This window comes from Silurus meridionalis, chromosome 24, assembly GCF_014805685.1.
Source record: "Silurus meridionalis isolate SWU-2019-XX chromosome 24, ASM1480568v1, whole genome shotgun sequence".
Lineage (NCBI taxonomy): Eukaryota > Metazoa > Chordata > Actinopteri > Siluriformes > Siluridae > Silurus > Silurus meridionalis.
The window spans coordinates 18,986,058-18,998,967 of NC_060907.1; the positions used below are offsets into that span (position 1 = coordinate 18,986,058).

At 38.2% G+C, this 12,910-nt stretch overlaps 1 protein-coding gene across 8 annotated transcripts in view; it reads right to left on the bottom strand.

Moving 5' to 3' along the window:
• Positions 1 to 12,707, bottom strand: part of pard3ba (par-3 family cell polarity regulator beta a) — a 102,047-nt gene extending 89,340 nt beyond the window's left edge. For 5 of the 8 annotated variants that reach the window (XM_046837395.1, XM_046837398.1, XM_046837396.1 and 2 more), the window contains exons 1-2: positions 12,210 to 12,707; positions 4,233 to 4,334 (exon numbers count right to left, since the gene is read on the bottom strand). In XM_046837395.1, coding sequence (XP_046693351.1) covers positions 4,233 to 4,334; positions 12,210 to 12,326 — 219 coding nt within the window. In that variant the 5' untranslated portion in view covers positions 12,327 to 12,707. The remainder of the gene's footprint in view (positions 1 to 4,232; positions 4,335 to 12,209) is intronic. The other 3 variants (XM_046837394.1, XM_046837393.1, XM_046837392.1) reach the window with 3 other exon arrangements.
• Positions 12,708 to 12,910: the final 203 nt, after the last annotated feature.

Here is a 12,910-nt window from a genome sequence, read left to right on the forward strand (position 1 = left end):
TGACCTTTTATCCGAACCCTTGCAGAGGCGGATTGATAATCAGGAGGATACATTTACGTGACTGTGAAAACAAAAAAAACAAAAAAGTCAAGAATACTATTATAAATAATGTACAGTTTCCAGATCTTCTAATTATTAAAAAGAAAATGTAAGCTGCAAATTCGAGCAAGTGGCTGGTTAGATTTAACCATGATTAACATCGTCATACGAGGTGGTACCAAAAAGTCAAGAAGCTAGTTTTGTAACACGCCAACAGATGGCACACACAGTCGCAGGGAACACCGACCTTTATTAGTCCGTGTGCCAAAAGACATCGTTTGGTACATCTGGAGCTGTGTAACTGGTGCTAGTCTGAGACACCGCTGCAGAGACCCGGCACAAATCGCAGAAGGTGCTTCAAAAAGAAGACTTCCAGGACACATTCCAGAACTGGCAGGAACGCCAAGAGCACTGTATTGCTGTGCATGGGGACTATTCTGAAAGTGATGGGGTGTAGACGTGCATAACCGAGCAGAGTGCCGAGTTGTTTTTTGAGACTTTAAGTCGAGCACTTGCATCAACTCTCAATGCACAGAAATGCAGCAATATCTAAAATACTACCAAAAAAAAAAAGGGCGCCAGGATCATTTATTAGAATCACACTGCGTCGGAGAAAAGGTAGCCCTCTATTATAAATACACAGAGAGAGATACGCTCCATTAAACATCCTCAGCTGAGAAGAAAGCAAGCTTGTGCGAAAGAGAAAGGAAGAGGAGGTACGAAGTGTTTAATTAACAAAGCGCGACTCTCCGTCAGCCGATCTCAGCGTGACCTTTCACCCCCTACGGTCCACCGCAGCCCCGCCACGCATTAACACCATCCATCATGCTGCGCTGAATATTCATGAGCCGGGGGCACAATCAGGTCAACCACCACTGAGCTCCAGGGCCAAAGAGCAGGGGGGGGGCGGAGCCACAGCGATTTCACCCTAATCAACCTCAAGAGCGAGACCTCGAAATCTTCAGGCTCAGAGCCGATTAACGTGTTTGATTAGCTTTATGTTCGACTCGCATAATACGTTCGAACAAAAGCGTGTAAGGCGTATAAGGATGCGTCGTCATTAACGTCTACGAGGCTGCTCGAAGGACCGTTTCGTCGGCGCACGTGCGAGAAAGAGCTTGTTCATCATCCTAGATGGTGTATGTTCACGTCTCGGTGCTTCATCACTCTCCTGCTGACTGTGATTGCTATTATTCGACATGGAAATGTGCTGAAAATCTTAATAACGCATTGCATTAGAATCCATTAGCATTGTTATAAAAAGATTGTGTTTTGCATAAAAAAAAAAAAAAGCCAAAGGCTATGAATAAATATGTGGAAAAGGGGAAGGGGGGAAGGGGTGGGTGGAGCCTAATCGCTTATTTCCAGGAAACACTGCACATCTGATGGTTAGCATTAACCCTGTGTTCACACTAGCAATCTATAAAAATCAAGCTCACGGCACTTCTTACTGCCCTCCTGCAGTTCGTGCTCATTAAAAGACATTACAATGAAAAATAAAGTTTGGAAGTACTCGAGATCAATGGGATGTCTGGGGAGTGGAGGAAACTACGACAGGTAGCTTTCTAGCATATAATTGTTTAGCATAAAAGGAAAATGCTCTGTACTACTAATTATATATATATATATATATATGCATATATTCCCCAGCAATGTGTTTCTTCCACAAAATGTTACCGCACAGCTGGTTTCACAATTATATATACGTTGTATATTGTGGTTTTGGATGTGGTTTTCCCTTCACTTGGAATGGGAGACCCAAAACCTGTTCAAGCATCACAGTGCACCTGTGTGCAAAGCCAGCTCTATGAAGATCTGCTTTCCATGTGTTGGAGTGGAAGGTCTCCTGCTATAGAGCTCCAAAACCATTGAACAATCAACGTGCACCCCAGGCCTCCTCGCTTTCTCACCTCCGCCAGTACCTGACTTTACTACCCTGCCTGTGACTGAATGAAATCTCACAAATCAACACAAAATCTAGTGGAACATCTTCCCAGGAGAGTGGAGATTATCATAACAGCAAATGTGGAATGGGATGCAAACAAGGGTTTTTTTTTTTTTATGAAATGTAAATCATTCCAGATATTCATATTAAAATTTAACTTTAAACCCCTTTTGCTATTCATTTAGACACTTTGCTAAGAAATGGCTCATATCATCCATCCATTTCTATTACTTGTGACCGGCAAAATCTACCTTTTTCCAGAACAATCATTACTTCTTGGATTTAATGTAGTTCTATCAAACACGCAACCCTAATGCATATTTCTATGATTCCAGTTTAACAAAATTCTTGACTAGCCAGGACGATCCAGCTGAGCAGGTCAACATGTGGTCATGAAACTCTGTGCTTTCCTGGACTGCGATCCAACAGGTTTGTCCTGTGTGTGTGTGCGTGTGTGTGTGTGTGTGTGAGTGCTTGTTCGTGAGAGACAGAAGATTAGCATCGCTGTATGTAACCAGCAAACGAGCAGATAAAGAGCAGAGAAACAGGAGCCGGGTTATCAGATTCTGAAATCCAGTCTTACAATGCAAACCCTCATGTGTGAGCACTGAGATTTGTGTCTGTCACTGCACTACTGCTTTGTTCCCATCTGTTCAAAATGTATATTTAAGTGCCCTTTCTCATATTATTATATCATACTGACGTAGTAACTGCTTACATATGAAGCGAATTCTAATACAAAGTATAGTCAATATTTTAATTATTTGCAGTAAATAATTAGTTTGTCTCTTAGTCAGTAAGCGAGAATGCTGGAGGATTGTTTGGTTATAGCTGCTATAGTGAAAGTGAAAACAAGAGCTGATATATATATTATAGTACAGTAGAGCATAGTACAGTTTAGTAAACACTTATCCCCTGTTTATGGTTACGATCCAAAATCGCATGCGATAAACGAAAACCTGCGATAAACAAACACCACCCCAAAAATGTTTCTTTGTATTGTTTAAGCCATAAATCCTCCTCCCATACGCTTTAAACACAGAAAACATTTGCAAGAATATAGCGAGATGAATTAGGTGTAAATTGGTAGAAATACAGTTGTATCACATTTATAGTGAGCACATGTACTGTACAGTAAACAGTTCTGTAGTAGCGCAGCCTATGTGTAGTTTCTCTGCTAGTTTATTGGTTGAAGTGTCACAGGACATCACAAAAGAGGCGGAGTTAAAGATACACGTCACCGCATTCTTTACTTTCTGTACTGTTCCCTATATGTGTTTCGGTCTATCGTGCTCTCCGTGAGAGACCGGTAAATCAGCCAAACTCATGAGTTGTATGGCAAATGCAATTCCCTGATAAACCGGTGGTGCGAGATTTGAATGTCATTCCTCAGTGATACAGCATTATACTAAATTATATTTCAGGACAGTACAGCTTAAGAATTTCATAAAGCTAACATTATTAGCATTTAGTATGTTACAACGTATAATAGAATTAAAGAAATTCAGCACTCGGTAGTCTGGCAATCTGACATCAGGACAGTAATGATATTATTTAGGTTATATTACAGTATAGTACACCGTATTATAGTATATTTCAGTAATTCAGTACAATAGCATAGAATAATATACTATATATCAGGACTGTACAGGATACTTCTATCATAGTTAATATTATAGCATAATATAGCGTATAGTGAGCAGTATAGAAGGAATTAATATATGATAATTCCAGAGGTTATAAAATAATAATATTTATATATTTTAGTTTGATTATAGTATAGCATGGTAAAGTATAGCATAACATGCTAGCATTTCAAAGCTAAGTAGTCAGCAGTATAGCATAGTATTAGTATGCTCAGTATAGTACAGTATAGAGTGTAGTGCAGTGTAGGACTTTAAATAATCATTATTTTATATAGTCAATAATATTGTACATTGTAGTATAGTATAATAGTAGCATTTCAAGTTCAATATTCAGTTCGATAGCATAATTCTTTTATAATATACTTCACGAAAGTATAGAATAATATTATAAATAGTGTAATATTCAGTAGAATATAGAACAGTATTCAATAGTGTGTAGTTGATTCACTCATGCTTAATGAGAAGCACAGGAAGTGGCAGCTTTCACTCCTCCCACCCCAAACACATGCACGAGTTTCGAAAAAAAACACACACACACACACACGACCAAAAACTGAGAACGGTAAACCGACATAATGTCCATATCTGTCCATCTGTCTTACCTTGTCCTTGTCCTCGAGAAGGTCCATGAGCATGTCGTCGGGGTCGAGAATCCCCCCATCGGCGTACTCCACATGATGTGTCCGCACCAGAAACTCCCCATCCTGTCGGGAACAATGGCTCAAATTAGCAAAGCGTCTTGAGTTCCTGTTCCAGCAGCTGGCAGGAGGTGAAGGACAGCTTGCAATGCATTATGGGAAAAGAATTGTGTATAAATGCAGTAGGGTTATTACTTTTAGTTTTACCAGATGACCAGCTACTATCTTTCTTTACCCTCTTTATTACCTGCCCTCCTTTAATATTCCTCCACTAGCTTGTAATGTAGTAGCTGAGTTGTTAAAATGTCGGACTGCTGATCGGAAGGCTGTGAGTTCAAATCAGAGCACCACCAAACTTCCAAACATTCTGGAAAAACCCATCACCTGTTCAATTATATAAATGAGATCATTCTGGCTCTGAATAAGTATTAAAGCAAAATGGCATAAAAGTGTGCCATAATTCTATGTAGTTACCATTAATTTTGATATACTTACAGAATATATTTTTACACCCTCGTACACAGACCAAATCCGCTCCAGAATTGTTGGCACATTTTTTTTTTTTTTTTTTTAAACAAAGACCCATGTTCCAAAACGATTGGCACCCCAACATCTGTGCAACCTCAGGCAAAAAAAATGTTCCAAAGAAAAGAAAATGTCAAATGGATCTGTTACATTCTCTCCATAAGAATTTCTCCGGTGCCAATAATTGTGATCATTTGACAATAAATAAAAAAAATTTAAAAATTACTTTCTTTCCAAATATATTTAGACTTTTTGAAACAATAAACTGACCCAGATTTTTTTTTTTTTTTTATAGCTTTTGTACCTTCACCAAAGGGTGCCAATACTTCTGGAGCTGAAGGTTCTGCTTAAACGCAGCATGAGGGGAAACAATAGAAAGGCAAAAACAACTTGCTTTGATAGAGGGCGTGTTTTTTTCCTGTTGATGACCAGAGAGGACGTTAAAAACTATTAGAGCACGAAGAGCTTTAGAAATCCACCCCAGCTGGCCAGATATTAGCGGAGAGAGGAATTCTTTTATGTGGGGAAGTTACATATTTGCTACTGTATAATAGAAGATGAGAATAGCAGACTGTATTTGAATCGGTTGTGCACAGCCTGTCCTGCCTGCCATTCCTGTTTTCAATCTGACTTCATCCAGTGACTCGCTCCTGCGATTTCCCTAAGTGTAGATTAGCAGATGATGCCTCGGAGGCCTGAGATTCCGACCTGAACTATACTGCTGCACCGACGACCATCCTCCTCCAACGAACCTGGAAAATCATTGTTCTGTGTAATTTACTTCATCAACCAGCACCATCTGGAAATCAAGCAGTCCAGAGAAACGCTTCAGATGAACACGAAAGTCGTTTGCTCAGGGTTGTTTTTTCCCCCACGCATTAGCATGCTTTCACTCTTAAAAAAAGAAGTTCTAACAACATTTACAAAATTTCTACCACCACCCAAATTTAGTTGCTGACCATCTTTTGTCACAATGGCACCAAATTGATAAAGAAAATTCTGCTGTTTAAAGGCAAAACTCGTACGCCACTGGTGACCAATAAAATCACCACTGACAACATTGCTATGAACAGAATTTTGACATTTAGACTGAATTTATTGCATATTCTGGAAACTTTCTATGGGAATTAACTAAATTGCAGGCGAGTCTATAACAGGGAACTTAAATGTAGTTGAAAACTACGATAAATAGGATGATTTTGGTTAAAACAACCAGTTGATTTTCTTCCCTGCACCTTCATCAATCACCTGCACACAGCACACTTACTGGAGGGTTACTGAGGCCACACCCCCTACATGCACTGTGCATTACTCCATAACATAAACACATCATTTCTTAAAAACCTGACAACAAAATAACATCATAAAAAGTTTCTCTTTGCCAGCATTGATGTAAATTGCATAAATATTACATCAGTTTATGTTTAAAACTACATTGTGCTGTGTGTACACTATTGTGCAACAACAAAATACTAACAATCAAATCAATTTTTTTTTTATCTGTATTAGTTTACATGTGAGTTTATGACCAAACAAAATGTTTATATTTCTTTTTATATATGATACAGTTTATATACACTTCTAATTGATTCCCATAAATTCCTGGTAGGTTTTCAACTTGGAATATTTCCAAAATTCTCTAGATGAAAGTTCCCGGATAACGTCCACCCCTTTACAACCCTCAGTACACCAGAAGACTAAAACGGCTTTTCCAGTATGGCAACAACCAGGAAAATCAGGAAATTCAGTAAAAACCTTGTTTTATATTCACTCAAGATATCATTTACAGATTGTATTTCATCTACATAATGTCAGATCCATCGAACGCAACTTTCCCTCTGTGTAGAATCTCCTTCCTTCGAGAAACAAGGCCTCAAAAGCTGTATGCAATACAGCATCACATCGCTGAGCTTCAGGCTCATACGCACACCACGAATGGAAATGTTGCGTCACCTCGGCTTACACGATACAGAAACCTGGTGAGGGTCGAGCAAACAAAGTTCGTTGACACTTGGTTGAACAATACACCAAAGGAACGTCTGCATAACGATTTTCCCGTGCAAAATACCAGAGAACACATCTGTGGGGGAAAAACTCTCGAAAGCTTCTCGAAAGGCAGAAAACGAGACTGACCCGTCGAACCGCTTCATCGCATACCTCCTGGGTTTAAAGATAATGTTCACAAGCCTATTCAGGTTTAACAATCAGGACTCCGGAACCCTAGCGCAGGGTGGTTACCGTGCAACAGGTGAAGGTGCAAGTAATAGTATACGTGTGATTACATTTCCACTGTTCACAAGCGGAGTGTGTAATTGTGTAACTGGCACATTTAAAATCTCTAATAGGTCAATCCGTAGTTAGATTTGATTAGTTATTTATTTCCTCAGGAACAAGTTAATAGAGCTGTAAATGGCTGTTCTTTGTCATTTTAGAAGTGTAATATTTAATTGCATGTGCCACAAAAAAAGATTTTTATTCAGGAAGGAGAAAGTGGGGCAGCTTTACAAAGTCCTCAGAGCCACGCATTAGAATAGGTTTTTCTTCCCTGTTTTTTTGTGGATAATAAAATAGATATTTACTCCTTAGTGTGCGTTCATGTGCTTGCTGTTACTAATGGCTGTGGTTATTATCCATGATGTTGCCTCTCGAACATCCTCTCATGCCGAATAAACAAAAATTAACGTTTATGACGAGATCAAGGGAAAACAAGAAGAGAAAAAGATTATGATGCATGGCCTCTTCCATTTCCATACAGTTCTATTTTAATGGAAAAACCCACAAAAAACTTTTCTGACTCTTTTCACAAGCTTGGAAACAACCTAAAACTGGTCATCCTTCAGGAGTTGTTTTAGATAAACACACAAATGACTTGTGTAGGAGATGTGCTGATTCTGCTTAACATGATTATTATCATTGCGCTTTGAGAACGTGGAGATGACAGGGAACTGTAAAGATAGTGGGAAAAGAAAAACACCATATCTGATGCCAAGTTCAGTGTAGACAAACTTACACAGGAACCTGTATCCCACTACATTTACATTAATGGCATTTGAGAGACTTTTGACTGGATTGTAATGAAATCTCCAACTAGTGAATAGTAGTAGGTTGGAATGCCAAAGTATTCCAGCTGAATGTCTGGAGAAACCAAGTGTCCTGGTGCTGAGAGTTTGTAAAGCGGTTCTTCATGCTAAAGGAGGATTTTACACTGGAAATAAAGAACATATGGATATTTATAGATTTTTGTGGTGAAGTAAAGCTGCATTTAGTTCTGGTTATTAGTGATTGAAGTAGTAGTACAGCTGTATTTAATAAGTAAATTAGTTCACTTATAGTTTGACGTCTCGTGCAGGAAGCTTCGCACAGAGTTTGTACTCGAGCAATCTGACTACACAAAAATGCACAAAGTAAAAAGGGGAAGAAAAGGAAGAAATAAAATAAGGAATATAATATAGGGGCATGTAGATATTTAACTTTAAATATCGTATTATGACTACAGTGTTTTTTGACGTGAATATTTCTTCGAATAACATTGTTCTATAATTTCTTAATGGATTTATGGATGTGGTGAGGGAAGACAAGCGGGTGGTTGGTTTGAAGGCAGATGTAGAGGACGGAGGGAAATGGAGACGGATGATTTCCGGTTTTTGATTAATCAGAAGCGAGTAAAACACGCTGATTGAGCCGAATCCAGAGGCGTACGTCCTGCTGAGTCTGGCTTCCTGTTGTGAAATGATCCTGATAAAAACGACCTTTCAGTGATCGGCGGGAATGGATTTACAGCGGACGGAGTTTTGGAACGTTCCGGACTCGCGTGGAGCCACCGAACGTTACCCGTGAAATCAGATATGTCACGCGGTCCAATAAAAACGTTAATATAAATAAATAGGTAGTGTTACTTAAGTCATCAGTTCCTCTGCTGCCTCTCTGAAGGCAAACGCAGGAGAGTGCGAATGGAAGTGAGGATGATTAGCGAGGAATTTCTCATGGTGACGCTTTTTCATGCTTTAATCCTCCAAACACTTCATTAAACAGCAGCAAAATTAGTGTGACACTAGACACCATGAGGGAGTGGAGCCGAAGAGAGGAAAGGGGCTTAAAAAAAAAAAAAAAAGCGGTAATTGGAAACACTTCGTTATGTTCGGCGTTGGCAGTGCTGTAGTCGTGGGCCTCATTAAAAAGCGTCCTGCGCTCCGTGTTTACGGATCTCCACAAGTCACGCTTTTGTGAGAACCTGAGGATTCAAAGTGTCTACAAGAAGAACACTTTGCTCTGCTAAGGTTCTGTGTGGAACTTGAGCACCGGTACCCCTAAAAGGTCTGACCCAGTTCAGTACACCGCATATTTATAATGTACAGATTGTCCTAGCGGCGTCGAAGAGCCTCTCGAAGCCCATTCACACTCGTGTTAGGAGCTGCGAGCGAGTAATAGAAGTTCAGCATCCAGTTCTTTCTCCTTATTGAATCGGAATTCTTCAGCCCGTGGCAGTTATGAGATTACACTGTAATAAAGCAGAAGAATCTCAGGCGTGGGGGGAAAAAACCTCAGAGTGGCAGAGTGGATAATAAATATTATTACCCAAGAAAGAAATCCATCCATTACAGCATTACAGCTATTAATATTACTGCTGCCATGACTACTATTAATCCTGCTACTGTTACTGTCTACATTATTTCTACTTCTACTACCACTAAGACCACTAGAGTAATATTAACACCACCATCAGCACTGCTTCTCAAAGTAATATTATTACTACTAATGCTTCTAAAAAATAATACTACTGCTTCTAAAAATAATACTGTTTAAAAATAATATTACTGCTGCTGCTTATAAAAATATTACTACTACTGTTGTTGCTTCTAAAAATAATATTACTACTGCTTATAAAAATAATACTAACACTGCTGCTTCTAAAAATAATACTGCTGCTGCTTCTAAAAATAATATTACTACTGCTTCTAAAAATAATACTACTACTGCTTCTAAAAATAATATTACTGCTGCTGCTTATAAAAGTAATATTACTGTTGCTTATAAAAATAATATTGCTGCTGCTTATAAAAATAATATTACTGTTGCTTATAAAAGTAATATTACTGCTGCTTATAAAAGTAATATTACTACTACTGCTGCTTATAAAAGTAATATTACTACTACTGTTGCTGCTTCTAAAATTATTACTACTACTGTTTCCAAAAATAATATTACTACTACTGCTGCTTATAAAAGTAATATTACTACTACTGCTGCTTATAAAAGTAATATTACTACTACTGCTGCTTATAAAAGTAATATTACTGCTGCTTATAAAAATAATATTACTACTACTGCTGCTTATAAAAATAATATTACTACTACTGCTGCTTATAAAAGTAATATTACTACTACTGCTGCTTATAAAAGTAATATTACTACTACTGCTGCTTATAAAAGTAATATTACTGCTGCTTATAAAAATAATATTACTACTACTGCTGCTTATAAAAATAATATTACTGCTGTATAAAAGTAATATTACTGCTGTATAAAAGTAATATTACTACTACTGCTGCTTATAAAAATAATATTACTGCTGCTTCTAAAAATAATATTACTACTACTGCTGCTTATAAAAATAATATTACTGCTGCTTCTAAAAATAATATTACTACTATTGCTGCTTAAAAAAATAATATTACTCCTACTGCTGCTTCTAAAAGTAATATTACTACTACTACTGCTTATAAAAATAATATTACTGCTGCTTATAAAAGTAATATTACTGCTGCTTATAAAAAATAATATTACTACTACTGCTGCTTATAAAAATAATATTACTACTACTGCTGCTTATAAAAGTAATATTACTACTACTGCTGTTTATAAAAGTAATATTACTGCTGCTTATAAAAGTAATATTACTGCTGCTTATAAAAGTAATATTACTGCTGCTTATAAAAGTAAAACTGTATCTGACATCTCTGTCACATTTGAATTTCTAGTAAAGAAGAATTATGCAGCATCGTATAATTCAGGATCAGTTAGGTGGAGTTTAGTAATTTCTGGGCCGTGAATTTTTCCATCCCACTGAACATAATTATCGCTGATTTGGATACAATTCGACTCTTTGTACACGTTCATAAGGATTTGTGGGTCACTACACTGGGTAATGTGATGCAGCTTATGCCGACGTGTTGCCCAGCGCGCCTGGCACGGTCTGAGCTCGGCCGGTCTGCCAGGTGTGGGGCTTAAACTGCATTACATTACAGCTGTCACTCAGGCATACAAAAACACTCTCTGAACAAAAACCTGCCATCCAGGCCAAACTAATCAAACCCAGGCCTGGGTGCGGAGATAGGGGGCGATTAATGGCACAGCAGCATTTTATCTCTCACACACACACACACACATTATAATTGTCTTATGGCTGGCTTTGAGTGCCATAAAGTGATCACCGAGCGATGACTACAGTTTGCTTCTGATCACCATCACTGCAAACCTCAACATCGTTTATCTGTAATAAATGGACATTCGGTGCAACCCAGATGAGGATAAGGTTCCCTCCTGAGTATGGTTCCTCTGAAGGTTTCTTCCTTATGCATCTCGGGAAGTTTTTCCTCGCCACAGTCGCCACCGGCTCACTCATCAGAGACAAACTTACACTTATAAAGAACATATTATTGATTCTTATCACCACATTATCAGTGTGAAGCTGCTTTGAGACAATGTTCATTGCTAAAAGCGCTATACAAATAAAAATGAATTGAATTGATGATGCAGTTAAACGATCACATGGCAGCGAAATGTGAGCTGAATGCAAAACCATGAATCGTGAAAAAAATTACAAATAAAATATTTGCTTAATAAAATGATTTATACACACACGAACAGAGATAGATAGATAGATAGATAGATAGATAGATAGACAGACAGACAGACAGACAGACAGACAGAGAGAGAGAGAGAGAGAGATATTGTATAAAAATGTAAGAAATGCAAGGAAAATTAATATTAATATTAAAATAATAAATATAATAATTAATATTAAAATAATAAATGCAAAATAAAAAAAAGAATTTGCAACATATTTACAGATGTCAAAATATTGAATATGTGAAAACACATAAATAAATATAGTGTAATTATTAAATTGGTCTAAATGTAAATTATTGACCCTCTTCTGGAGGACCGATTACCGTCACGTGGCCACACGCTTAAGCCCCGCCCCATCCCTCGCTTATGCGGAAAAACGTGTTCACTGAAATAAGATGCCGATGTCACGTGACCACCTGCTTAAGCCCCACCCCCTCTTTACTCAGGTGCCACAGGTGTACATGACCGTACCTGAGGAGAAGCTGCTGAACGCGGCGCGCTTTTCCACACAATTAATCACCACTGTTTTATAAAAAATATAATATAAAGACAGAATTTAGTTTTTACCTGTTCGACGACTTTTTTGTACCGTTGAGTCGCCTGGTCGATCAGGTCCCGCACAATCCAGTCGTCTTTACACGGCACCACGACTCCGGTCCTCCCAAAGTTCACCGTCACTTTCATATTCTCACGGGAAAATATTATATAATATATAATATATATGATTAAAACAAACGAAAGGAGAAATATTAAGTAATACTATATTGCGTCCACCTGGCGTTCGTTTGCGCGCGCGCTTGAACACAAACCCCAGCGGCAGGTGTCATGAGGGAAAGAAAAAAAGAAAAGAAAAGGCTCAGGTGTGGCCTCTGTGCGCTTACATTCCACTTCTTCTCTGGTTCTTCTCAAAAACGGATTCTCACCTGTCCGAAAAAAGTCCGAATGTCCTCAATAAACCGAGTTATAATCATTAAAATAAGAATTAAAGTGTAACCAGTTCAGCGGCGGTCAGTTCCGGGTGCGCGCGCGTCCTGCCTCTCTGTGTACACCTTGCCCTCTCCCTCCCCCTCCCTCTCCTGTGAAACCGGAAGTGCAGGCAAATCAAAGCAGTGGCTGTTAATAGTTTCACCTCAGAACCTTCAGCTTCCACCTTCATTTTAGTTGTCATGAAGATTAAACTCCAACTGAACAAGAAAATGTTTCTCTCAATAAGAAAAATCCTGTGAAATAAAGTGCTTTATATTTATACATTAGATTCAGTAGTGGTT